At 36.7% G+C, this 27,583-nt stretch overlaps 4 protein-coding genes across 6 annotated transcripts; 2 read left to right on the top strand and 2 right to left on the bottom strand.

The window, feature by feature from the left end:
• Positions 1–894: 894 nt before the first annotated feature.
• On the bottom strand, positions 895–2,847 carry LOC120204595 (T-complex protein 1 subunit delta-like). The gene has a single exon (XM_039204657.1). It carries the CDS (start codon positions 2,747–2,749, stop codon positions 1,148–1,150), a length of 1,602 nt encoding a protein of 533 aa, XP_039060588.1. The 5' UTR covers positions 2,750–2,847; the 3' UTR covers positions 895–1,147.
• A 511-nt stretch (positions 2,848–3,358) lies between these two features.
• On the top strand, positions 3,359–11,364 carry LOC120204596 (nuclear poly(A) polymerase 1-like). 2 transcript variants are annotated; one of them, XM_039204659.1, is made up of 12 exons: positions 3,359–4,140; positions 4,251–4,328; positions 4,478–4,585; positions 5,412–5,474; positions 5,586–5,747; positions 7,000–7,113; positions 7,205–7,271; positions 7,362–7,687; positions 8,866–9,030; positions 9,218–10,165; positions 10,770–10,837; positions 10,931–11,364. In XM_039204659.1, the coding sequence occupies exons 1-12, from the start codon at positions 4,024–4,026 to the stop codon at positions 10,974–10,976; spliced, it is 2,262 nt and encodes a 753-aa protein (XP_039060590.1). In that variant the 5' UTR covers positions 3,359–4,023; the 3' UTR covers positions 10,977–11,364. The 2 variants fall into 2 exon arrangements, with proteins under 2 accessions (XP_039060590.1, XP_039060589.1); XM_039204658.1 differs by having other exon boundaries at positions 3,363–4,140; positions 7,205–7,267; positions 7,358–7,687.
• A 2,702-nt stretch (positions 11,365–14,066) lies between these two features.
• LOC120204597 (LEAF RUST 10 DISEASE-RESISTANCE LOCUS RECEPTOR-LIKE PROTEIN KINASE-like 1.2) lies at positions 14,067–19,293 on the top strand. Of its 2 annotated transcripts, none has more exons than XM_039204661.1 (4): positions 14,067–14,840; positions 17,778–17,813; positions 17,915–18,178; positions 18,255–19,293. In XM_039204661.1, the coding sequence occupies exons 1-4, from the start codon at positions 14,090–14,092 to the stop codon at positions 19,190–19,192; spliced, it is 1,989 nt and encodes a 662-aa protein (XP_039060592.1). In that variant the 5' UTR covers positions 14,067–14,089; the 3' UTR covers positions 19,193–19,293. The 2 variants fall into 2 exon arrangements, with proteins under 2 accessions (XP_039060592.1, XP_039060591.1); XM_039204660.1 differs by lacking the exon at positions 14,067–14,840 and adding an exon at positions 16,739–17,555.
• Positions 19,294–20,310: 1,017 nt separating this feature from the next.
• Positions 20,311–27,331, bottom strand: LOC120204653 (LEAF RUST 10 DISEASE-RESISTANCE LOCUS RECEPTOR-LIKE PROTEIN KINASE-like 2.4). The gene is made up of 3 exons (XM_039204710.1): positions 26,558–27,331; positions 21,748–21,783; positions 20,311–21,380 (listed from the first exon to the last, which is right to left on the bottom strand). The coding sequence occupies exons 1-3, from the start codon at positions 27,306–27,308 to the stop codon at positions 20,311–20,313; spliced, it is 1,857 nt and encodes a 618-aa protein (XP_039060641.1). The 5' UTR covers positions 27,309–27,331.
• Positions 27,332–27,583: the final 252 nt, after the last annotated feature.

Raw genomic sequence — 27,583 nt, forward strand, 5'->3', positions numbered from 1 at the left:
ACCAATAGTCACCAAAGAAAATTTAGGGATTTGAACCCAACAACTCCTGCATTAAATTTTAACATCTAATCACTAAATAGGTCAAGATATTAATTTTTTCATTAAAATTTATATTTACGTTATACTACGTCACCATCTTAAAATTGTCATATAATGATAAATAATTAGGTAAAAAAAGTAAATTATCATATATTGAACTGCAAAGATCAATGATTTCCTACCATTTATACTGTCCCGTTTCCTTTTTATTGTTCATTTCTTAAGACTTTCATGAATAATTATATTCAAATTTTAAGTCAATTATCATAGCATTTCCAGAACAAGAAAGAATGAATTAAATTAATCAAATATACTTCACTATGTATGCAGGTTAACCATTCATACATGAGTTTCAACCAAGGAAATAAAGCTCCTGCATGAGAGCGAAGTGAACCAAAATATTTACAATTGAGAATCATGGATTAAGAAGGGAAATGTGGGAAAGAAAAGGTTGATGAAGATAGAAGAGGAAAAGAGAGATACTGCATATCACATTAACCATTAAAACTACAACAGCCAAGCTTTACTTTTGCACTAGGAACTTTGCATGTTATAACCCAATATTACCCTTGAAGACCCTTGTATCTACACTCTAACCACTACACATAATTGAAGCACGTATCAGAGTGGATTCTAGTTCCAAAAGTTTTCCCCTAAACTATCCTGATTTGCTATGTTCTACTTCTTCCAAGTAGAACAATTCATTGTAACTAAAACTAATAAAAACATGTTAAAAGCAACAAAGCCAATTTGATAACACTCGATTCCCATTCAAGGGAAGTAATCCAATCAAATAGATGAAGAGTAGACAAACAAAGCTCTTATGGAAAACGGCGCCACAAAATATCATTGTTAAAAACAAGCAAATTCGTGGTAGTATATAGCCAACTCCGAAATTTAAAACATAGTCGGTACTATAAGGAAACAAAAGCACTAAATCCGATAATACAAAGAACACATTTTATAGTCCAATGCAGAAAACTGCCTGAAATAAACAAACATTTGGTGGTAGATAGCCAACAAAGAAACTTGAAACATAGTCATACTAGGAGAAAAAAGAGCATTAAATCGGATCACTCAAACACATTTCATCATCTGATGCAGAAAACTACCTGACATTCACGATATCATCAATCTTCAAAATCATCCTCACACACTCTGTTGCCAGTGTAATCGCACTTGTGCTTACAAGCAGTGGTTGCACAACATTCTCCTCCAAGATGTTAGTGATCTGTCCCTTCCTTACATTGATCCCGGCATTGATCTCCCCTTGAGCATGGCGATTCCTCAGTTCAGTCACGATAGCAATAGGGTTCAACCCAGCATTCTCAGCCAATGTGTAAGGAATGACTTCAAGTGCCTCAGCAAAAGACCTCACACAATACCCCTCCATCCCATGCAACACTTTAGACCAAGCACCAAGCTGCCTCGACAACTCGATCTCCGGAGCACCACCACCTGCAATCAAAAACCTCTTACTCACTAAACACCTAACCACACATAAAGCATCATGCAAACTTCTCTCAGCCTCGTCAAGTACCAACTGATTCGAACCCCTAACCAAAACAGTAGTTGTTCTTCCCATATCTTTAATCCCAGTAACCTTAACAATCTTTGCATCCCCAAGCGAAACCTCCTCAACAAGATCCGCATGCCCCAACTTCTCAGCTCGAAAATGCTCAATATTAGCAATAGGCAAGCAGTTCAAAGTCTTGGTAATAAACTCAATATCATCCCTCTCAACATCCTTAATAACCATAATCTTTGCTTTAGCCAAATAATGCAACGACAAATCTGTGACTGCATCCCTCAAAATACTCTTTTGAATCAGCAAAACATTACAGCCAGTGGCCTTAATCTTCTTAATCATACCCAAAATATAATTCCTTTCCTCTTTCAATATCCTATCCATTTGAGTATAATCAGAAACTACAATACTCTGTTCAATATCAGTCTTAGGAGGGGAAATCTGAAACTGAATTACCGCAATTTTGGCGTTTTCCATTCTGGTCGGCCCTCCAGCTGCATGGCTCGCTTTCTTATCGAAAACCAACCCTTTCACCAACTGCGTATCGTCCACTGTTCCCCCAAGCTTTTTCACAATCTTGATGTCTCTTAAATCAACCATATCCGGCTTTGCTGGATCAACGACTGAGAGAACAGAATCAACGGCAAGCGGAGCCAGAAGAGTTGAGTATTGGCTAACAACCTTACTGTTCAACGAAGTACTAGCGGATTTGATTAACGATTCGCGGTCGGAGAGCTCGAGGGGAACGGCCATGGCAGTTAGAACATCGACCGCTTTTGTCGAAGCCTTGTGGAGAGAATCGGATATAACAGTGGGGTGAATACCATGGGAGAGAAGTGTGAGACATTGCTTAAGGAGGGCGCCAGCGATGACGACGACTGTGGTGGTACCGTCACCGGCGGCGGCATCCTGAGATTTGGAGAGTTCGACGAGCATTTTAGCGGCGGGTTGCAGGACTTCCATCTTGTTTAAGATGGTGGCACCGTCGTTGGTAATGATGACTTCGCCGTTGGCGGATGAGATCATTTTGTCCATACCTTTGGGTCCTAAGCTGGTTCGGACGGCTTCAGCCACGGATCGGGCTGCTTTGATGTTGGCTTGGCGGATGTCTTCTTTGCGCTTGTTGTCCACATAGGACTCCGTCTTGGAAGAGCGCGGGGGGGCTGCAGTTACGGCGGCCATTTCTGGATTCGTCTTGGATGGAAGCTGAGGATTGGAAATGATGGGGTGGATCAGAAATGAAAAACCCTAGAAGAACCGAGAAAAGAGAGGGAAAATATAGAAAAAGGAGAGTGTTCTGGAAGGGTGGAAAATGGAGAGTAATAATTCAAACGAAAGCTTTGGCCCTTGCTTAGGCCTTTTGGGCTTTAACTTTTTTTTTACTAGAGAATTTTCACTCACATGAAATGGACTTTTTTTCTAAATCCAAATATAAAAAATAACACATATTTTTTATTGTTTCTTGAATTATTATTTTTTATTGCATAAAGTAAAGACACATTGTATAAAAGTTCCTTTGAAAATACTCCTTGCATGACGTGATTAAAAGAAATAAAGGGCACGAGCGGTGTGATATTCGGTGGTAAAATAATAATAATTATTCTTTAAAATTTTAAATTCGAACCCTATAAATATAAATATTTATTATTAAATGATTAATAACTTCGAATGAATATGAGAATAACATTTCGAGTCAAACGCCCCCTTGATTTTATCCACCGTCAGTCACGCCCACTATCAGCTGTTTAGAAGGAAAGATAAGGCCCAAGTCGTATCCCTCTTTCCCCTATACAAGAGAAAAGCAAACCATTTCAACAGTCACGAAACCCCTGTAAACATTCTCCTCACTCTCGAAAATGTTCCTCATCGTAATCCCATTTTTTCTCTGATTTCATTTCCCTTTTAATTGGTTTTTTCAGGGTCCATTCATATTTCCTATCGGAGGCTTTTGGGGTTTATTTTTCTTCTTCTTCGATCGCCATGACCAACGGAGAATAGCAACGTTAACTTCACCATAGGCATCGTCATCAACACAGGGAAGAGACCTCAAAGTTCTCGAGAGTTCGAATTTCTAATTGTATTTTGTTTTTGGGTTTTGTGCCTGCTTTAGGTTTCCAATCAGAACCCCCAATTTTGATGTTGTAAGCTTTCCTTTATAGTCTTATTATAAGGAAAAAGAAGAAGAAGAAGGATTAGCTTTTTTATTCTGTAATTTCAGTTTCAGTTTTGTTTTGTATCCTCTCCAATACGCTACAATCAGCAATAATTTGATTCTCACCTCTGCACTTATTATTATGTTTATATATCTTAGGAAGAAAAGAAAAACAAAATTGTCTTTGTAGAAAATGTTATCAATAAAATTTTGATAAATTCTAATTTTGTTGCCAGAAAAAAAAGCAGTGAGACTCGAGTGTGAGAGGAAAAAAAGGAAAAAAATATAAAAATTAAGAAAAAAAATGGGGAGTCATGTATTGGGAAATCAAACCAGTGGGCAAAGGTTGGGCATCACGGAACCTATTTCGTTGGGAGGACCGACTGACTATGATGTGATTAAAACCCGAGAGCTCGAGAAGGTTTCCTTTTAAACTGTACTTTCACTGTTGTAGTTGTGCAGTATTTATTCTTTTTGAAGTTATTTTGAGACTATTCTGAAATTTGGTTGTTTGGAATTCTGGACCTTTAGTATTTGCAAGATGTGGGATTATATGAGAGTCCAGAGGAGTCTTGTAGACGTGAGGAAGTACTTGGGAAGCTTGACCGGGTAGGTTTGTAGTCTTTTACTTGACTTTCTCTTAAGAATTTGAGTTTAATGACTTGGTACGGTACTTACTATTTCTTGCTTGACTAATAGAATGTGGGTTTGTGTTTTTGGGTTCTAGTGATTAATGCTGATGTTGTTAACTTGAACAGATTGTGAAGAAATGGGTTAAAGCAATTGTCCGTGCCAAAGGTTTGAATGAGCAACTAGTTCAAGAAGCAAATGCTAAGATATTCACCTTTGGTTCTTATCGACTAGGGGTATGACTCATTTCTACATGTCCTTGCTTCTGTGTATTTGTCTTTAATTTTCGCTTTGGTTGCAATCCTGTAAGTTATAAAGAGAATGCATGAGGATTAATTTATCTAAAGTTTTGTAATGAATTAGCGTGGGATAAGTGATAACACATAGTACTCCTGTATTACCTTCAAGCCACTATTGATATGACCTTGTACGGTCTAAATTTCTGCAAAATTATGCTTGTCATGTTTGGTTATATATTCCTAGCTAATGCCGTCTATCTTGGGAATACTTGGTGGATGCCACTTTGAACTAGCTGTTTCAGCTTGGGTCTAACTTTAAGGGCAAGAAAGTACTTTATGCAGCGTACTTGCTTGCGCTCCTATCTATTTCATTTTTGAAACAATACAGGATTTTGTGGAAGTACATTTTCAGCTATTTCTGTTTAGGGTTTTACTTTATTCCAGTGCAAAATTGTAATGTTAGACATACCTACATAGTAGTGGTATCATGTGTGTTCTAATTTGGTCTGATCTAGATTCTAGAATATGCTACGATCTTGTCTTGTTTTACTTAAGTTTCTCCAATATGACTGGAATAGGACATTTCATCTTGGTTTCTCATTTCTTTTTCAAGAAAGGAGACAAATCCGTGTCTAGAATTTGCTGTTCTATAATCCAATTTTTGGAGTGTAAGGTTTTCAATTGATTAATGTCTGTACCGCTTTGAGCTTGATTTTTATGCTTTTTCATAATAATATCGTCATATACATGGTTTCTCTAACTTCTTTTTTGAATTTGGAGTTCTAATTTTTCAGGGTTTCATTTGTGTTCTTTTTGAAAACAGGTACATGGACCTGGTGCAGATATAGATACCCTTTGTGTGGGACCTAGATATGCAACACGAGAAGTGCGATCAGATCTTTCACTGCCTATGTGCATCAGTTTTTTTTTTATATTGAGAAAGCTTTGGCTTTGATTGACAAACTTTAAAAAAATGCTCAAATATGTTTGGATGTAGGACGATTTCTTTGGTGAACTGCACAAGATGCTATCAGAGATGCCTGAAGTGTCGGAATTGCACCCAGTGCCTGATGCTCATGTCCCAGTCATGGGATTCAAATTCAAAGGAATTTCCATAGATCTTCTCTATGCAAGACTCTCACTTTGGGATATTCCTGAAGTATGTACCGGTTTATCTTGTGTCTGCCTTTAATTATCATCTACTCTATTTTATTACCTTCTATTTAGAAGAAGATTTAGCTCACTGATGAAGCTGTTTTTATTCTAGTTCCCCTGAAGTTTATAGTTAGAGGCTTAGAGCAATTTGGGCCTTTACTTTGTGGAGGCAATGTCAGGTTGGTTGCATGAGTGGAGTCACTATTATATGAGTTATGTCAGTATTTTAGTTTATGAATGATGACATTCAGTTCTTCATGGAGAATTATAAGTCATCTCCTCTTCGTGGTCACCATTAGATTTTCTTCTCCACATGTAATTTACTTGGTTTCTTTGGCTTGCTTTTCCTTCTTCTTAGTGAACGTAGGAGTTATCATAACTATAATAGAAGCAGTTTAATTAGTTATGGAGGAATTTGATTAGGTCTCCTTGTAGTTTAGAGTTTGCTTCAGCTTGCAGGTTTGGTTGTGGTACTGAATCAAAAGAAAGCCTCAGGTTAATACCATTATGTATTTTATTGAACAAATTCTACCACAAGGGATGTGCCTATGGTATGTAATTTATGTTGGCTCGATTATCTAAGTATAAAATTATCAATAATCTCAATTTAGGACTTATTTTTTAAGTTCAAAAGGAAAAGCAGTTAATTCCACTTTATTGTTGATGCCAGTGGCTATGAAGAAAAAGTTTTCCTTTGTTACCCAAAAGTTCAGTTCCAGCTTTGAATTGGACCTGATTTTCCATATCAGTTTTCAGAATTAGGTAACCTACAGAAGCCGTTACCTACATGAGGTTAGCTGTAATAAGTTGGAGACATTTTAATGTCTGTAGTAAGTTAGATAGGGCAAACAGAAAGTGTAACGAATGTTTTGGCAGCTTATGTAAATTGTTAGAATTGTTTGATTTTTTATATCAAGAATTAGTGGGCCATCCGATGAAAAACATTCGTGATCATGCAATGAATAATATACACTCTCCAACACAATAAAAAGAACAACTTAGAATATTGGATTGTAACCACCTTTAAATTTGGATAGCATTTGAATATGTAATAATCGTTTTTAGAGATGTGCACTTGAGGTACTCTGAGGGTGAACTGGAGCTGTTTTTACCCACCTTTGGCTATGGTCTAGGGAGAGATGACTTTTAGTGATTTAGTTCTTCATTTAAAAGTCATTACATTGTAACTCTTATTTTATTAAAAAAATTGAGATGCATGTGAAAATTCTCATAGCTTGTGTTGATTTCTTGTGCAGGACTTGGATATTTTGCAAGACTCTATATTACAAAATACAGATGAGCAGACAGTTCGTAGTCTTAATGGTTGCAGAGTCACTGACCAAATTTTACGTTTGGTTCCAAATATTCAGGTTTTGGTTCACTTTGTGTATCTTAAGCATACAGATCTTTTCTTGCCCGGCGATTCTTGACTTTGATTATGTTCTGTTACACGACTTGCAGAATTTCCGGACAACTTTGAGATGCATGAGGTTTTGGGGAAAACGTCGTGGTGTCTATTCTAATGTATGAGATGTTGTTTGTATTGGCAAGATTATGCTCTAGATCACCTTACTCTTAGTCTTACCTTAACAGAACAAGTAATTTTTTTGGCAGGTTGCTGGTTTTCTTGGTGGTATAAATTGGGCATTGCTTGTTGCTCGTATATGCCAGCTATACCCTAATGCTTTGCCCAATATGTTAGTTTCTCGATTTTTTAGGGTTTATACTCAGTGGCGTTGGCCAAATCCAGTCTTGCTTTGTCCAATCGAGGAAAGGTCTCTTGGTCTTCAAGTTTGGGATCCCAGAAAATACCCAAAAGATAGATATCATTTGATGCCAATAATTACCCCTGCTTATCCTTCCATGAATTCTAGTTACAATGTGTCCTCAAGTACTTTGAGAATCATGACAGATGAATTTCAGAGGGGTGGTGAAATTTGTGAGGTATGATGTTATGGTTCATGTCAAATCTGTTAATGGCAACTTGTTTTATTTTCATTAGTATAATGTCATCTCCCGCAAAGTAGTTCTGTTTTCCTCCCCAACAAACCCCAAAAGCAAACAAAAAACTTTCTTACATCTTCAAGTTTTTTTTGGCATGAATAAGGTGATAAGGGAGAGTCTGAGGAGAGAAGAAATGGCGATGTTTGTTTCAAGTGGAAAGATGTTGAGGTTTTGAGTTTGGGGACTGTATTGGAGAGTATGAGTTATGCATCTTGATACCAAGATGTAATAAGAGAAATGTTGGTGTGAAAGGGTGGAAAGAGGAGAGAGTGAGAGAATAGAGATAAGAACATGAGGGGAAGTCAAGATACTGATCTTATATCAGAAAAAAGTCTTGTATATTTTATGTACAAATGTGTCCACTTACATCAACTTTTAAGCAATTGATTTGGAAAAGGCAATGCCAGCTGATGTGATGCATTTGTAAGAACTTTTGAGTTTTCATCATAGCAATAACTCCTTTCCATTAGAGCTGACTCTGGGGTTTGGGACCTACTGCTCAAAGTTGTTTGAAATTCAAAGCGGTTTCTAGGTGGATTCATAATCTTGTTGCGTCTTTCTTTGCCATATATTTTTTGAGCACTCATGATTGTTGAATTATTTCAATGTAAGTGGAAGATAATCAACTTCTTAGTGAAAGTTAAGACCTCAATTTATGATTGACTTTAAAGTTTCGTTGGAAAAATAGGATTGGGGTTTGGGCCTCTTGTTTGCATAATTAAGTATTACCCACTATTTAAACAAATTTAAGTCTTTTAATGGCTTGTGTTCGGATTGTGAACTAGGTGGAATAAGTTTAATGGCTGGATTCCTCCAATTCCTGGCCCAAGTAGTTTTTCTGGGATGTACATAATCAAAGACAACATTTGAAAGTTTAACATCTAAACTTGTAAATGTATAGGCAGGTTTGGTTCATATATAAGTCCGTGCACTTTTGAATGGCTTCCCATCTAAGAACTTGTTCAAAGCTGAACTCAAAATCCTTCACTGTCCAATTTTTGTTTCCAGAAGGACAATAAAACTTGATTGTTTGATTTTCTTCATACCTTGTTCAATAATTTCTATATTTCATATTGTTTTGTCTTTGAACTTGCTGTTAACATTTTTAGTGCTTGCAGGCTATGGAGGCAAACGAAGCTGACTGGGATACCCTTTTTGAGGCTTATGCATTCTTTGATGCATATAAGAATTATCTAGAAATAGACATCTCTGCCGAAAATGATGATGATTTAAGAAAATGGAAAGGCTGGGTTGAGTCCCGTCTCCGTCAACTCACATTGAAGGTGAAAATTATATTCGTTTTGTACAAGAGGGGACATATTACTAGAGTTCTAGATATACCCTCTTGAAAATTTCCCAACTTACCTCTTATAAAATTCTGAATTGGTGTTCAATGCCCTATCTGATATTATTTTTTTGATGCTTCTAAACTATTGTAATTCTTTTTCAATTGTTTATTTTTAAATCTAGATTGAAAGGCACACGTATAACATGCTTCAGTGCCACCCACATCCTGGTGATTTTCAAGACAAATCTAGGCCCTTCCATTGCAGTTACTTTATGGGTTTGCAACGCAAACAAGGAGTTCCAGTAAATGGAAGTGAACAATTTGATATAAGGTTAACTGTAGAGGAGTTTAAACACACTGTTAATGCGTACACTTTGCGGAAGTCTGGAATGGAGATCCGTGTATCCCATGTAAAACGTAGAAACATACCTAGCTTCGTATTTCCTGGTGGTGTCCGCCCTTCCCGTCCATCTAAAACGACCTGGGATAGTAGAAGGTTATCGGATGCAAACGTTTCTCTACATGCTGGATCAGACAAGTCGAGTGAAGTTAAAGGAGTTGCAGTTGGACAGGTTGATGGAAAGAAGAGGAAGAGGGTAGAAGACAATGCAGATGCTCAATCGAAAAACGGAAAATGTGTTATTGCTGTGCCATCTTCTAGTCCGGAAGTTCAAGTTGGTTGTCTTGCTAGCATTGTGAGTTCTTGTTCCACAAAGGGTGAGTATCTAGATGCAACAGGATCAGTTGAACAAACAAAGGGAAATGCTGAGAGCAATATGATGAATGGCTCAAAAAATCTTAGTATGGAACAACTTTCTTCCCATAACGGTGAGGTTGATGGACATAAGGGTTTGCATGTTACTACCTATGATGAAAGTTCTATAGAGGCAGAGAACTTGGCCATCGAGCAAATAATGTCTGGTCCATATGTCTCCCACCAAGCTTTGGAGGAACCTGAAGAGCTTGAAGATTTAGAATTTAGGAACCCAATAGTCTCTGTGGGGAATACTAATAATGGCCCTCTGCAGTCTTCAGTGTCGGATTCGGCAGGAGCATCACCAGTATTATCAAGTGATGGAGCCGGTCCTTCCCTTAATTTACATGCTAGTGGTGGTATTGAAGAGTTAGAGGTTCGTCCTGCTTCCTTTCTTAATCATTACTAATTTCTATCAACTTTATCTACATTGCTAGATATCTTGAATATGATTCTCTTGCTTATATTTACTTGAGCACTGCTCCTTGTTTACTGTCAAGTGTACCATTGTGCCTGAAAACAAAAATTTCTTCCCGCCCTTTATAATTATAAAGCCTTTTTGGGCATGAGGAGGCTCTGATATCTCAACTACTATGTATAACCATATTTTTTGGGGCACAAATATGGTCGCAGCCTGGAGATAGGGTATAGTTGTAGATGTTGGCGTTCGAACACCATACTTGTTGGATGTCATCTCATAAGAATGGCTACATTGATTTCTTAAGGTTGCTATACGAAGATTCCTTTGAACAATGTTTGGGACAATGAGTTGACTAGTTATTTAAAATATGCAATTATAAATGATAATTCAACTTCTATAAAAAAAATAAATGATAATTCAACCAAAACCAAGATTATCATACCATGTAAATATTGCTTTACCTCTTTGGGAATCTCAGAATGTTCACAAGATTGAATTTTGATTTTTGTTTTTACGAAGGATTGATAATGTTCTGACTATTACTAGTTTTCACTTGCAGCCTACAGAACTTACTGCAATGCCATCAATTCCGGTTGCACCTGTGGTCCAGAGGAAGCCACTAATAAGGTAAATTGCAATTGAGTTCGTTTGGTAAATCTATAACTCTCAGTTGTTTGCTATATCACAATTGAGCCTTGCCATTTCCTTTGTGATTCGCAGATTGAACTTCACATCCTTGGGTAAGGCGTCGGAGAAAAGTGGGTAAAATGGGGTTTAGAGAAGTGGGGTTGGCGTGATTCGGAAAGGGTTATGCGTGATAACTGAAGTTAACCGTTCTCTTTCATCACCCGTTTTATAGTCAATAAAAAGAAATTGTCTGAGCTTGCAAGAATTCCAGCGCTGAGCTGTGTAAATGAAATGATGTATTGCTACATATTGTAAGGATAAAGCGGCTGGAGAACATAATTGCTGCATGGGGTTCATGCAGCTTCCGACTTTTACATTTTATACCCCACAGTAAACTTGAGAATATAAGACAATTTGGTGTATGTTCCCATGAGAATCGGAACATGAAACTGGGGATGCTACTACTACGTGTTTGACATACTTTTGCACCTGTATAAGTGCTAAAATTTCAATGCTATTACTGCTTCCATGGGTTTTATGTTCACAAACTTCCAATCGTACATTATTTCATGTTTATTAATTATTTCTAAATCTTTACCTTGCTTTTATTTACAATGAACTGTAGTTTGAAATTGTGTTATTTTAAAACTAGTAATTTTCAATTCATACGGTGGCAGGACGGAGTTACGATCAAATGATGAAGTGTTTTATATTTAAAGAATAAGAATTTATTAAGTTTGAGGTGTTTTATATTTAAAGAATAAGAATTTTTTAAGTATTTAAAAGTCGGAAGGAGCAATAGCTACTCTATTTCATCAGTGGACTTCACATCCTTGCGTATTTTTGGTTCAATAGCTAGTCTGGCGATACCAGCTTGAAATCCTCTCTCCATGCTATTTCTAGACTTTCTCAGACCTTTTGATCAACGAAGCTCTATTTCATCTTGTTGAACCCTTTTTCTCCTACTGATGCTTTTGGAAAATTAGCTTTTCCTAGTGCTGTGTGTACACACATTAACAATTAGAAGGATATGCTACTCTATCTTCATGAAAAGCTATTTGTTTATAATTCGGTCTTTGTTTTTAGTCACATATGATGCAACAGAAGAGGATCCTTGAGCGTAGGTATGCCTTTCAACTTTTCATGCTTCCACGGCTTATTCTGTTACCTCTCGCCGAATTTCTCTTACTGGTCTTTCTGAGCTAACATCATCCATAATTGTGTTCTATTTAGTCGTATCGTTAATTACATGATACATTCTCTCGGTTTTCCTTATGCCCTACCAATACGGTTGTTACTTTCTGGCACTATGTGACCGGTGTTTCTTGCAGATATTATCTAGTGGAGAGAGCAAAAGATGCTAATATGTTTGGGATTTTAGTAGGAACACTTTGGTGTAGGTAGGTTTTCACGTCGGTTCCTCCTGAACTTATTATGCAGAGGACACTCTTGTGATTGCCTTTTCCGAAATCGAATTATGGAAGCCAAGTGTCATTCTTGGGTTATGATAGTAACCCGTTCTAAAGAATTTCGATGTTTAAATCGAGGGTTCGTTCATAGTGTAAGACTTATCAGAACATGCTTCAGAGAGTGTTCTCAATGACAGTAAGTTTTCTGCATCTGGCTACCTTCACATGATCCATCAGATGAAGGAACTGATCATGCGTTCTGGGAAAAAAGCCTACACTCTTGTCCGAATTGGGCAAGGAGAAGCCAACCCTCAGCTTATTGGTTCAGAATTGGGGAGCTCTTACATGGAGTTATTGCAATGGTGGATGGGTGTCTTGCTTCACAACATCAAATAAGAATCGTATATTGTTTGCTTGCAACATAAAATTCATGTTAAAATATATTATGAAACTGGACGACCAAAGTTATAACATTATGATTTTTTTATTCTAAAATTTGGAATCAGAGCAATAGGTTTGTAAATGTATAATGTAAGAATTTTATTTATCACAATAAGTTATATTATTCGAATTCAAAAATAAATATATAAAATGACTAATATGAGAAAACAAATAACACCAAGATTTACGCAAAAAATCGAAAAGAGATAAATCACGGGCATACGAGAAGAATTTCACTAATATGAAAAAAAATACAAGAGGATTTTCGAGAAAGAAAAATTTGATATCTAACTTTTACTATCCATTTATAGGGATATATACTTTATTACAAAAGGAAACTAAATAAATTCTCAATTAAAGTGTGTCATTTTAAATTCGAGTCAAACTTTAACAAAAACAATAAACAAAACTCAAAGCACTCTCGATGTGTTTTTTTATAATCACTTATATCCGATTTATTAATCGATTAATTTGGAATGAATTCTATAGAGGTGAAGACGATCCTTCTAACCCAATTTATTTCATTCGTACACGCTATAATTTTAACTCCTAACCTTAACAAAAGTTTTCATGGTTCTTTACTAAATTACATATTAAAACAACCACAAATGGTCCTCTCAGTGTTGCTTTGTTAAATAATCAGTGTATTAGTTGCAATTATGATACAATAAAAATATTATAATACGCTTACACCAACTAATAACGTTTCTATAACACGTTAAACCAATAAATGTAATTAAAATTTAATAAATGACTATCAATGTAAGTTATTATTTGATATGCAAGTTATGTAGCCTTCACTCAACTATTCTTAAAATATAAAATTTAAATTAAACAATAAATCTCAAACTTTAAACCCTAAATTATAAATTATAAATAACTTACATATCATTAAAATAAACACGCTTGTTAAGATAGAATTTAAACAACCCAAGTATCGAATCGTTTTCCATTGATTAGCATGATCATCGTTAATTTTTTTTATTTTGCTTTTGTTAAGCTAAATTCATTATATTATAACTTCAAATGCAAGCGTGAGAATAAATAATCATGAATATTAAATATAAATTATATAATAAATATGAACAATAAATATCAAATTAATATAATTGAAACAGGTTTAGGAAATTTGAATGAAGAGATGAAATTTCAACGTAGCTTCTCTAATGCATTACGTTTTCTACCAACCATCGTACAAGTCAAAAACTATCAGCTGTTCCTGTCAGCTTGTCTTGCATGGAAATTTCTAAACAAGCTACGTAATCTTCTTATCTTATTTATTTTTGGTCAAATGGGACAGTCCAATTTATTTACATTTTAACCCTTGAAAGAATGCATAATTTTCCAAATTTTTATATATTTTTTCCCCTTCGCAGTTCCTCCCTATTCACAACTTCAAAAAATGCATCATCACCTCCCTTCAATCTCCTCCTCCACTTTCTTGCTCAACTTACTGTTCTTCGCTCAGCTCCCAATATCATATACCCAAAATACTGCAAGTATTAATCAGTGTTATGAAACTTTCCGTTGTGGAAACATACAGAACCTCTTGTTTCCATTTTGGAAGGAAGGTAGCCCTGAAATCTGTCACAATGAAGGCTTTGAGTTGACCAAATGCGAGGAGGAGGACGATGAGCCCGTCATAAAAATCGGTGAGGCTGAATTTCGGTTGGTCTTCGTCGATCAACCCGGTTATAGAATGACAATCGCTAGAGAAGATTTGTGGGAAGGAATTTGTAATCCAACTAGCAAACAGAACATGACTCTGGGAAACCATTTCTTTCGATTCCATCCAACAAATCGAAACCTTACTTTCTTTTACGATTGCAACGAATCAGTAGTACCAAGAGATGGAGTTGGATTTACGTGCACCCAAGGGTCAATTTCTTTCTACGCCGATGATTTAGTTGAGAGAGGTTCTTATGAACGGTTTAGCAGCTCTTGTCGTGGCGGCGCAATCCAAGTTCAGATTAATGACAGCATTTTCGGACGACTAAAAACAGAAGATCCGGAAAATTTTGAATCTGGGAGATGGAGACTGGGATTTGACGTGCAATATGATCTGCCTGAAATTTTCTGTGGGAAATGCAACAGCCACAAAGGTTTATGCGATAACATGACTTCACCTCAATACCCAATCTGCAAAACGCATGGTACGCACAATCTCTAAAAACTCCATTCTTCATCCACATCAAATTGATTGCTAAAATCTGGTGAATTCATTAGACAACCTGTTCTGTGAAATTGTGTTGTGTTTGTCTCGTTTAATTTTCCGGTCTACATTGTACAACTCAAAAATGGTATGAGTCAAACCACGTATCTTCTAACCAACGCGCTGTTGTAGGTGTTTGTGGATAGATTACAGATACTAATAGTGATAATTAATAGATTAAAATCAAATTTACATTTTTAAAACATATCTTCTCTCTTATTCTTCTTCATTCGGCCTACTGGGCTTGTCTTTTGGACCATTATAGGTCTAGTAGCAATAATACCATCAAAATAAGACTTTATTAATATATTAAATTGTAGAAATGAATATTAAATTTTAGATTTTTTTTTAATTTTAATAGTTAATTTGGGCAACTACTTTGAATATGGACTTGGTCTTGGAACAATTCTCTGTTGCAGGTGAATTAGCGTTTATATTTAGACAATTGAAACTTAAGCTGCTAACATTTTCTACTAGTATCTTTCACCAGCCACCTGCCATCCTTTCTCTTTCTTTCAATCCCATGGAAATTTCTACTCTCTACTTTCCTTTAAAACTATTCCTATTATCTTGTAGACGATATTATTAGGAGTAACAATCACGAATTTTGAATTTAGATGATAAAATAAACAAAATAAAGAAAAACTATACACCGGCCTCGTTTCATAAACTTCCGCCATGAATGGATGTCATCATCTTCCTTCCTTTTCCATGGAGGAAAACCCATTCATGGTATCTGTTTTTCTTCCTTTTACACCTGCCTTTTTTTTATGGCCAATAACAGACAAGCTTTTGGTCTTAACATGATCAAATCATTTTGACGTTTAGTTCCATGGCGGGGCCACCTTATAAACCATTCCTGGTGTTTAATCAGCAGCTTCCATTAATGTCCAACTTTTGAATCCGTCAATTGCTCACATTTTTGCCTTCATTTCCCAAATTTCTTTTCTCTGTACTGTTCAAGTTTCTTAACTTGAGTTGACAAATCTGAGAAACATGTTTCTGATGCTTTAGACCCATCGTTTCCCACATCGAATGGAAATCGAAAGGTTTGCTGATCCTTTCGTTTACTGTTCAACCACCAAAACCTTTTGTTTTTATAATTCCACACCATTTAGTAATGGGTAGGTATAGACATTTTTTCCATATCAAATGAGATTTCCTCTCACCCAACTATAAAGGGCAGTTTAGTCCATTCAAATCTTTTTAAATTAGTATTATCATTATAGTCAAATTATGTTTATCACGTTGCAGACATATAATGAATATGTCTTATATTTCAACTAATTACTTAAAGTATACAATCCTTTTCATTCAATTACTTTAAGTATATTTTGGTATTTTAATTAAAAAAATTTATAAAATTGACACGTGATATTGATTAAAAATATTTTAAGAATTTAAATAAAAAAACATAGTATTTTTTAGATAACTATTTTAATAAAAATATTTTAAGTACTTATTTTAACCAAAATAATAACTTTTAAGTACAATATAAATTTAAATGTAAATCTAAATATATTTGTGGTGGGTTTTATGCATAAGTTGGCTTCCATTGAAGCAATTAGAAGGGTAGGCGGCACCAAATCATTTGAAATAAAATGCATAGTTTATTGGCCCATAGAGTTCCCTTAAATGGATGCATGAGATCAGGCAAAGCTACACCATTGATATGAATATAGTATGGTCAATCTAGGTGGGAAGTTGTACACTAAACAACAATATCTTTGTGCTCTCCTTAATTTTTTTTTCCTTTTCAAAGTTGGATCACAATTAATTCATAAATTAAAAGTTCAAATACCGTCAACTCTAGAAGAATACAATTTCCTTCAACTACTACTTCTTCTTCTTCCCATTTCTAGTTCATGCTATCCCTTATTGCTTTCTCCTCAAATGGATCCACAAAAGCTGATAAATTTCAGATCATTTCCCTATGTAATGATCATCTTCTTGACCACCTTAGCAATGGCACCCGGAACCCTGTCCGACGACTCGCACTTCGAAGCTTGTATGCCTCGAAGCTGTGGTAACGGTCCGGATATAAGCTACCCTTTTTGGATTTTTGAAGAACAAGAATCGTTTTGCGGCTACCCGAACTTCGAGATCACCTGCAAAGGGAAAGATCCTATACTCAAAATTTCTGAGGAAACTTACATCGTCAGAGATATATTTTACAACAACAATTCATTGCTTGTTGTCAACGCTGTAGTTCATGAGGGTTATTGTCCGACTCCACGGGAAAATGTTAGTCTCGATCGAACTCCGTTTAGCCTTAGTCCTGATAATGTCAATCTTTCCTTTTTATACTACTGTGAGGGGCAACCGACGTACCATACGTATCCAGTAAATTGCGCTAGCAATACTTCATTCCATTCCTTTGCTGTTTTCCACAAAGAAGCTTTGGAGAATACTAATTATTCGATCGATTCATGCCGGACTCTGATCGAATCCCCCGTGTATGTCGACAATGATGTTAGTTTCGTTAGCTTATTAGGAATGAATTATACCGACGTTTTGAAGTTGGGGTTCGTTTTGAACTGGACTGCACATAGTTGCAGCAACTGTAAGAGAAGTGGAGGCCGCTGCGGTTTTGGTTATACTCATGAATTCGTTTGCTTTTGCTCGGACGGACCTCATCCTAGGACCTGCAACGATGGTAACTGCATAGGGCATACATTCTAACTCTACCAATGCTTCCTTCCATGACTTCTTCATTTTTTTTATTTTTTGTTTTCATTTTAGCTTCCTTAATCGATTGTACTTGAGAGGCAAGTTATCAATTATCTTTCATTTACACTATTACCTTGGCAGTGGCCCCTAACTTCATTGGCAAGTTTAATACAAAGATATAACTTCTTGTTCTTCTTTTGTATTTCAGATCACGGTTATAGCTTGCACACAAAGCTGCTTATCGGTAATATGATCCCCTGATCCTCCTCTGTCTCATTCTTAGACGGTTGCTTCATGCATTTTTTTTTCGGAAATGAAATGAAGTTTCGATGTGAACATATGCAGGTTTCTGTGCCGCCGCTGGAGGAATACTAATCTCATGTGCCGTCTTCTATTTTTGGCTACAACGTCGTCGCGGTAAAGGGATCTTCAAATCATATTTCCTTACCAGCAAGAACTCTTTGGACCGCTCATCGGTGGTCGATGGTGAGAAGGGTGATAGCTTTGATTTCGTCCATGTATTCACCTATAAGGAACTTGAAGAAGCTACCAACAATTTCGACTCGAATAGGGAGCTTGGTGATGGAGGCTTTGGAACTGTATATTATGGTAAGAAAAACTTTATACTCGAATCATCGGTCTGTCGAAAAGTCTACCGATTTTCATTTCCGTCTTTCTTAACTAGGCAAACTTCGAGACGGTCGAGCTGTCGCTGTTAAACGCTTGTACGAACACAACTACAAGAGAGTTGAGCAATTCATGAACGAAGTTGAGATCTTAACTCGGTTGCGCCATCAAAATCTCGTCTCACTTTACGGAAGTACGTCGAAGCACAGTCGGGAGCTCTTGCTTGTATACGAATATATATCGAATGGCACCGTTGCAGACCATCTTCATGGTGAACTTGCCAAACCTGGGGCACTCTCTTGGCACATCCGGCTAGAGATAGCCATAGAGACTGCAAGTGCATTGACATATCTCCATGCTTCGGATACCATCCACCGTGATGTGAAAACCAACAACATCCTCCTCGACAAGGATTTTCATGTTAAGGTCGCCGATTTCGGACTGTCCCGACTCTTTCCATCCGATGTCACACATGTTTCCACTGCTCCGCAAGGGACTCCCGGTTACGTTGACCCCGAATATCACCAGTGCTACCAGCTTACTAGCAAGAGCGACGTATTCAGCTTCGGGGTCGTATTGATCGAGCTAATATCATCGAAACCGGCCGTGGACATCACGAGGCACCGTCACGAGATCAACTTGCGGAACATGGCCATCAACAAGATTCAAAATGGAGCATTGCATGAGCTGGTGGATCCTTCCCTCGGGTTCGAATCGAACAACAAGGTTAGGAGAATGATAACCGGAGTGGCGGAGGTGGCATTCCGGTGCCTGCAAAACGAGAAAGACTTGAGGCCGACAATGGCACAAGTGTTGGAGGCTTTGATGGTGATAAAGAATGATGATTACAAGAAAGGAAACGCCGAAGAAATGGATATGTTTCCTGCAGAGGAGGAAGGTGGATTGTTGAAGAGTGGACCCATGCCTCGTTCTCCAGATTCTGTGATGATCAAATGGGTTAGCAATGGCAGTTCCACTACAACACCAAGTTTCTAAATTTCCTGGCGATATATATATATATACATTGAATGGTAAATGGGATGCATGCAAACATCATGTGGATAAGTCTTGAATGAATTCTTCAAATTTTGAGCTAATTCTCTTTTCTTTTTTAATATTCTTTATTTGTTTGTTTGACTGAAAGTGTTGACTGCGACTTGCAATTGCATCTCCAAATTTTTAAATTTTCATATATATTAAATATATTTTATATTTTTGTTTGTTATTATAAATTCAAACTTTTGAAATTTTATAGTTTTATACCTTACATAATTTTAATATAATCTTTCAAATTTACATCTCTAATATAAAAGTATACATATGTCACAATCTAAGTATATAATAGTGGAATTTATTTCTTAGTTTTATTAGCGTTTTCCTACATTGCAGCTGGCAAAGAACACAATATTTTATGTTATGGAGCGAATTTATAAAATTTGAAGGTGAGAAAAAGTTACAAAATTTTAGGAGACGAAAATAAATTTTCAATAGAAAATACTTAAAAAATCTAAAATTATAGAAATTTAGAATATTTAAAATATCTGAAAGTATATTAGTTTTTTTTGTCTCATATTCCATTCTCATAACCTTTAAAAACAATTAATGATACGTAAATGAAATGATCAAAATGAAATGATAATGAAAGATTGAGGATTGATATATAATTTTATTTAAACTTAAGGACCAATTTAAAATGAGATCAAAGTTTGAGAATTAATATAAAATATTTAAAATTTAAGAATTAATTTAAAATGAATTACATAATTTTGGGATCTCCTATGAAATTAACTCTATTTTTCATTGAGAAAATTGAAATTCACTAAATGAATCAAGGGATATAGAGCGCATAACAGCCCAGGGAACAAACATATGGGCAACTAAGGTCCCAAAACAACAGCTGCCAAAAGTTTCATACACTCGACTCAAAAGAAAAATATAACAACACATTTTATTTAATAACGTTCGATTAAATATTCACTTTAATTCTTATTTATTTTTTTAGAGTATTTTGATCCAACGTTTCGGTTTAAGAAAAAATATTTCTATTTAAAGTTAAAGTACCAATTAAATAAGAATAAAAATCAAAATAATTATTTAGTCAAAAGTATAAAAAATTATGGCTTTGGTGGAATTTGCAAGGCTTCTTTGGTTTCTAACATCTCTCTGACTTTACTTATGGAAGGCCTATCTTTAGGATTTGTTTGTATGCACCACAAGCCAACTATTATCATCTTCCTTGCAGTTTCTGCTTCTTCTTCACTCAAAACACCAAGCAATTCCGGTTCAATATTGCCTTGCTCAAGATGCTGATAAATCCAATGTGGAAAATATATCTCACTGCTCTCATGTACCCCAACGTCCAGGTTCTTTCTTCCTCCAGCCATCTCCAGAATCATCATCCCATAGCTGTACACATCCGATTTATGCGAAACACTTCCGATGTTCCTACAAAACACTTCCGGAGCAATGTAACCCATCGTTCCTCTAGCTTCCATCATCGACACAACACTATCGGTCCCGCGACATAGTTTCGCGAGCCCGAAATCGGAGATCTTCGGACGGAACCCTTCGTCTAAAAGAATGTTATGAGGCTTTATGTCGAAATGCAGAATGCGAGTGTTGCAGCCGAGGTGCAAGTATTCAAGACCACGGGCTATTCCGACCGCGATTCGATACAAGTCTTTGGCCGTCAGGAGCCGACCGTCGTCGTCCTCTGAAGTATTTTTTCCGTAGATGAATTTTTCTAAAGATCCATTCGACATGAACTCGTAAATCAAGGCTCTTTTCCCACCCTCCAAACAAAAGCCTAGAAGGGTGACGATATTAACGTGAGACGTTCGACTGATGCTAGCAACTTCATTAATGAGCTCTTGACCGTTTCCTTTGGAGGTATTAAGCACTTTGACAGCAACAAGATGGTTGTCGGGTAACTTCCCTTTGTAAACACTTCCATAACCTCCTTGTCCGAGCTTTTCTTTAAATGAGTTCGTCATCTTCTTGACTTGTGAATAACTGTATCTTTTAGGAGTTAAAGTTCCATTGTTTCTCAGGAAAGCCTCAAGATCTTGATCTTTGTTTGTGAATTTCCGAAGAAAGGTAGCTATTGTAATGCGCAACTTGTTTCTTGTAAAGCAGAGAAGGATGATACAGCTGATCAGTAGACCACCTGCTCCACTAACAAGGCCTGTCATATAAGCAGAAAATTGATCAGGCATATAAATAAATTCAAATTTTATAAAATTATGTATTAAAAATTTAATGTTTAATTTTTCAGTTGATGAAACAATACTTGAATATCTACTTTGACATTGAATTAGAAAAATTTCCCAAACAAATGCATGGGACCTAGGGTTTTAAAATTTCTTTCTTTTTTCTTGATACATTTGTTAAATTATTCTTAAATTTATATATTTTTTATAAAAAAAAATCAATTTTTCTAAATTTTTTAATAATTTATGTATTTTTTAATATTTTAAAAATATATATGTACTATCATGCAATCAATTAACTGTCTAAGAATGAAACAGTGTAGAACCAGGGGATTCTATTACCGATGAGCAGCCTTCTTCTCAAGTTAGAACCACCACCTGAAATACAAAAAAAAATAAATAAATGAAGTTATATATATATATATATATATATATATATATATTCGAAAATTTAAATGTACACTTATGTTATACAAGTTTGGAGAAGGAAAGACATCAGTGCTTCTGAATTTGTTAGTAAGGATATTTTGGCTGTTGTTCATGATGCTGCTAAGGGGACTTCCAAGGCGTCTAGCTCAGATCTCCCTACTGGCAGTGTTAACAATTCCAAGGACTTGGGGACTAATATGGTACTGCAGGTTGGTAAAGCCATGGAAACTACAATGCAGGCATTGCAGGAGGTTGATGAGCCCAATTTAGAGGTTACCATGAAGAATGCTACTGCAGATTCTGGTGTTATGTTGTCCTCTGAGACTCTGAAGATGGTTGATTCTGGTGTGTATGGGTTGACTCATGGTGATGCAGATAAGGGTGACAGCCAACATTTGCAGGGAGTTGTTCCTCCTGGGGAGTTTCCTTCTCTGCAGGACTCTCTTAAGAAGAAGGTAAAGGGTAGGAAAAAAGATAATTTTGGCTCCTCAAGTAGAGGTTGTGGCTGATGCTCCTAGGAAAGCTCGTGTTGCCTCTATGGGTGTGGTTGTTCTTCTCAATGAGATAAAAGAGAGGAAGAAGGATCATCTTGAGAAGGCTAAGAGTTCAGTGGTTAATCTAGGCACTGACAACTGTGCCCAGCAAATCCCAGTTTAATGATTGTTAGTTTTGGAATGTAAGGGGGATAAATAACCTTCTTAAACAGTTGAAGGTGCTGAGGAGGTTAGAGTCTTATAGTGTTGATGCGCATTAGACGGGTTAATTATGCTAATTTTACTGCTGCTCTATCTTGTGATTGGAATTTTGTGGAGAATTACAATTATGCTGATGGGGGTAGACTGTGGATTTTCTGGAGGAAGCACTTATTGTTTTCTATTCTGAGCTGCTGTGACCAAGCTATCTCTATCATTGGGACTGTTAGTGGTCATAGCACAACTATTACTGCTGTCTATGGTAGTAACCTTGGTGTATCTAGAAGGGCTCTTTGGGACTACTTGCATACTGTTGAGAATGTTATTGGTTCCTCTCCCTGGCTGATTGGGGGAGACTTCAATATCATTGCCAAGGCTGAGGAGAGCTCTGATTTTGATGTCATGGGAGTCCATTGCACCCCTGATATGAAGGATTTTCAAGACTGTTTGGAGGGGCTTGACCTTATGGACCACCCTTTTCTCGGGCCTCCATTCATTTGGTCCAACAAACAAGAGGATGGCTTCTTAGCCCGTAAATTGGACAGAATTTTGGTAAATGATCAATGGCTACTGGACTTTCCAGAATCCTTTGTGGAATTCAAGGCCCAGGGTGTTTCTGATCATTGTCTTGGACTTCTGTGGACTCACAAGGGTGCTATGGCCATGAGACCTCGTCCTTTTAAGTTTTTTAACTGTTGAATTGGGCATGCTCAATTTTTAGATACTGTCAGGGCTTCTTGGCAGATTTATTGTAGCGGATATGCCATGTGTTGCTTGTTTAATAAGATGAGAAGACTTAAGCCTCTTCTCAAGGAGTTCAACTTGAAATATTTTTCTGATATTTCTGGCAGAGTCAGGACCAAAAGGAATGAACTGGACCAAATGCAAATTCGTCATCTGTCCCTTTCAAATCTGAGAAGCATTGATGAAGAAAGAAGAATCCATGCTGATTTAGTTGACTTGGAGATTGCTGAATCTGATTTCTTCAGACAGAGAGCCAAAGTTCATTGACTTAAGGATGGTGATTTGAACACTAAGTTCTTCCACCAGAGAGTCCAATCCAACAAGAAAAAGAACACAATTAGAGTTATCAAAGATGAGGTTGGGCAGACCTATGACTCCTTTGAAGGAATGGCTGCTGAGTTAGTGGGCTACTTTACTAACCTCATTGGCTCCCCTGATCCTTTAGTTAAAGGTTGTTCAGCTGGTAATCTGAGAAATCTACTGAACTATTCTTTACCTGAGGATGTTGCTACATATCTAATCAAGGAGGTAAGTGATGTTGAGATCAAAGAAGCCCTGTTTAGGCAGTGAAAGGACAAAAGCCCTGGTCCTGATAGGTTCATTGCTGGCTTCTTCAAAGCTGCCTGGGACATTGTTGGTAGTGATTTCATTGCTGTTGTAAGGTACTTCTTCCAAACTTCTTGTTTGCTGCCTGCATTTAATACCACTGCATTAGTTCTGGTCCCTAAGTCCTTAAATGCATGTTTGGCTAAGGAATTTAGGCCTATCTCTAGTTGTTCAGTGGTCTATAAAACCATCACTAGAATACTTGTTAATAGGCTTACTCCTTACTTCTCTGGTATGATTTCCCATAATCAGTCTGCCTTTGTCAAAGGAAGGAATATAGTTGATAATACTCTCTTAGCTCAGGAGGTAGTGAAAGGATACTCTAGGAAGAGTCTTTCTCCTATATGTGCAATCAAGATTGACTTGCAGAAGGCTTTTGATTCTGTCAGTTGGTCCTTTCTGTATTCTGTTCTTGAGGCCATGGGGGTTCCCTCTGCGTTCTGCAATTGGATCAAAGTTTGTATTTCTACCCCTATGTACTCTGTTTGTTTGAATGGTAGCTTGGTGGGCTTCTTTAAGGGGGCAAGGGGTGTTAGACAAGGGGATCTGTTATCCCCTTATCTCTTCGTCATTGTGATGAATGTATTGTCCTCTTTTTTGAATGCTGCTGCCAGACAGAGAATTTTCAGATTTCATCCTAAATGTAAGAGGCTCTCCCTCACTCATCTTTGCTTTGCGGATGACTTACTAGTGTTCTGTCATGGCTCCCTTGAATCTATTCTGGGTGTTCTGAGCACCTTGGAGAGTTTTTATGAATTATCTGGTCTTAAGTTGAATGCAATGAAGATAAAACTTTATGCTTGTGGTTTGAATGATAATTTGCTTAATCGGATTCAGTTGGCTACTGGGTTTAGGGTGGCTCATCTCCCAGTTAGGTACCTCGGGGTACCCCTGGTTACTCGTAAACTCACAAGTAAGGATTGTGATGCTCTTTTGGAAAGAATTAAAGGCAAGCTTAGTCAATGGTCCACTAAGAAACTTAGCTTTGGCGGAAGATTACAACTTGTTAAGACTGTTCTTTTCAGTATCTTTAACTACTGGAGCAGACAACTCATCCTCCCTAAAGGGATTATTATGGACATAGAGAGGATTTGTATGCGTTTTTTCTGGAAAGGCTGTGACTCCCCTGCTAGAGGAGCTCGTGTGGGCTGGAGTCAGATCTGTTCATTGAAATCAGAAGGGGGCCTAGGGCTCAGGGACCTTGTTCTCTGGAATAAAACCTGTTGCTTGTTGCTTATTAAAAACATTCTAGCTAATAATGGTTCTCTTTGGATTGCATGGCTTCATGAGTATTGCTTTACAAATGTGAGCTTCTGGGATATTGATTGTAAAAGCCACTTCAGTTGGATTATGAAGAAGCTGCTGAGGCTAAGAGATGAGGCAAGGAGACTGTTTCCTCCTGGTACTGTCTGGGGCCAAATTAAAGGCAGATGGATTTGGGATAACACTAGAGTCAGCAGGGAGAAGGTTAACTGGCACATAATCGTTTGGTTCCCTGGTCATATTCCCAAGTTTTCCCTTATCTCGTGGATGGTCTTCCTCAACAGATTGCCTACTAAAGATTGGTTGGCTCGTTTTGGTTTGATTTTGGAAACTGATTGTACTGTGTGTGGCTCTGATCTGGAATCCCGGGACCATCTCTTCACAGGCTGTTTCTTTGCTAAGGAAGTTTGGAGATCTATTTCAGTTTCATGTGAGATCTGCTATGACATGCAAACCTGGGATGAATGTCTTAACTGGTTGGTCGTGAATTTGAAAGGTAAATCCCTCTGGGTGCAAATTCTCAAGCTTGCTTGGTCTGGTTTCCTTTATTACATTTGGGAGGAGCGTAATCACAGGTGCTTTAGAGGATATACTCGTTCTGCTAATACAATTGTGTATAGGATTAAAGAGGTTGTAAAAATCAAGTTGTATAGGAATTACATACATAGGATCGATGATGCAAATAGGTTTTTGTTCACTAATTGGGGTCTGATCTAGTACGTTCTTTGTATTCTTTGTAGCAGTTATGCTGCTTTCTTTTGGATGAAATATAAGTTACTTATCCAAAAAAATAAATTTATAAAACTTTAGAATACTGAAATACAATGAAAAATCAATGTTGAACAAACAAAATAAATAATGGAGATAACATATTAAATTTATAAAGTTTAACGAAATATTGTTTACTACTAAAATATTATTGTTTAGATTCAACTAATAATTGATCCAGTGAATGAATAGAAGCGATCATCTCTCTTAAAAATTTTAATTTATCATATATTTTATATTTTAATGATAATTTAATTTTGTTCCTTAATATTTTTAAATACGTCCTTCGTTTACTTTTAAAATCATGCGTTGATTCATGAGTTGAATAGAACACCGATTTAGTCATAAATTTTAAATGTAAGATGCTTCTCTTTGCATGTGATCTCGAAGTTCGTATAGCCGTAAACCAAATTTTTGTTATTGGAAAATCTAGAAAGGGTAGTTTTTACTTTGTATTTTATCATCCAAATTACTGCTGCTATACCTACGATGGTCCAAAAGCAAGCCGAATGAAAAACAGAATTGATTACTGTAGACCGGAAAACTAAACACAACACAATTTCACAGAACAGGTTGTCTAATGAATTCACCAGATTTTAGCAATCAATTTGATGTGGATGAAGAATGGAGTTTTAAGAGATTGTGCGTACCATGCGTTTTGCAGATTGGGTATTGAGGTGAAGTCATGTCATCGCATAAACCTTTGTGGCTGTTGCATTTCCCACAGAAAATTTCAGGCAGATCATATTGCACGTCAAATCCCAGTCTCCATCTCCCAGATTCAAAATTTTCCGGATCTTCTGTTTTTAGTCGTCCGAAAATGCTGTCATTAATCTGAACTTGGATTGCGCCGCCACGACAAGAGCTGCTAAACCGTTCATAAGAACCTCTCTCAACTAAATCATCGGCGTAGAAAGAAATTAGCCCTTGGGTGCACGTAAATCCAACTCCATCTCTTTGTACTACTGATTCGTTGCAATCGTAAAAGAAAGTAAGGTTTCGATTTGTTGGATGGAATCGAAAGAAATGGTTTCCCAGAGTCATGTTCTGTTTGCTAGTTGGATTACAAATTCCTTCCCACAAATCTTCTCTAGCGATTGTCATTCTATAACCGGGTTGATCGACGAAGACCAACCGAAATTCAGCCTCACCGATTTTTATGACGGGCTCATCGTCCTCCTCCTCGCATTTGGTCAACTCAAAGCCTTCATTGTGACAGATTTCAGGGCTACCTTCCTTCCAAAATGGAAACAAGAGGTTCTGTATGTTTCCACAACGGAAAGTTTCATAACACTGATTAATACTTGCAGTATTTTGGGTATATGATATTGGGAGCTGAGCGAAGAACAGTAAGTTGAGCAAGAAAGTGGAGGAGGAGATTGAAGGGAGGTGATGATGCATTTTTTGAAGTTGTGAATAGGGAGGAACTGCGAAGGGGAAAAAATATATAAAAATTTGGAAAATTATGCATTCTTTCAAGGGTTAAAATGTAAATAAATTGGACTATTCCGATTGACCAAAACACACACACACAAAAAAAACATTAGCTTTTGTTAGAATTTTCCATGAAAGAGAAATGAATGGTTGCTCTGAGTCGCACTGACTTTTCTATTTAGATAAATTACGATTTTAATATCTAAACTATCAGTTTTGATTTATTTTAATATCTAAACTTT

The sequence above is a fragment of the Hibiscus syriacus genome, unplaced genomic scaffold (genome assembly GCF_006381635.1).
Source record: "Hibiscus syriacus cultivar Baekdansim isolate YM2019G1 unplaced genomic scaffold, ASM638163v2 tig00011079_pilon, whole genome shotgun sequence".
Classification (NCBI taxonomy): domain Eukaryota; kingdom Viridiplantae; phylum Streptophyta; class Magnoliopsida; order Malvales; family Malvaceae; genus Hibiscus; species Hibiscus syriacus.

Bases quoted from the DNA above. Each gene is read 5' to 3' on its own strand.
- LOC120204595 (XM_039204657.1), bottom strand. From the start codon at position 2,749: ATGGCCGCCGTAACTGCAGCCCCCCCGCGCTCTTCCAAGACGGAGTCC.
- LOC120204596 (XM_039204659.1), top strand. From the start codon at position 4,024: ATGGGGAGTCATGTATTGGGAAATCAAACCAGTGGGCAAAGGTTGGGC. The intron at 4,141-4,250 runs GTTTCCTTTTAA...CTGGACCTTTAG, and splicing joins AAACCCGAGAGCTCGAGAAG to TATTTGCAAGATGTGGGATT. The intron at 5,475-5,585 runs GTGCGATCAGAT...GTTTGGATGTAG, and splicing joins CTAGATATGCAACACGAGAA to GACGATTTCTTTGGTGAACT.
- LOC120204597 (XM_039204660.1), top strand. From the start codon at position 16,793: ATGGATCCACAAAAGCTGATAAATTTCAGATCATTTCCCTATGTAATG. The intron at 17,556-17,777 runs GTAACTGCATAG...TTTGTATTTCAG, and splicing joins TCCTAGGACCTGCAACGATG to ATCACGGTTATAGCTTGCAC. The intron at 17,814-17,914 runs GTAATATGATCC...GAACATATGCAG, and splicing joins GCACACAAAGCTGCTTATCG to GTTTCTGTGCCGCCGCTGGA.
- LOC120204653 (XM_039204710.1), bottom strand. From the start codon at position 27,308: ATGCATCATCACCTCCCTTCAATCTCCTCCTCCACTTTCTTGCTCAAC. The intron at 21,784-26,557 runs GTACGCACAATC...TTTGTATTTCAG, and splicing joins CCCAATCTGCAAAACGCATG to GTGGTGGTTCTAACTTGAGA. The intron at 21,381-21,747 runs GTAATAGAATCC...CTTATATGACAG, and splicing joins GAGAAGAAGGCTGCTCATCG to GCCTTGTTAGTGGAGCAGGT.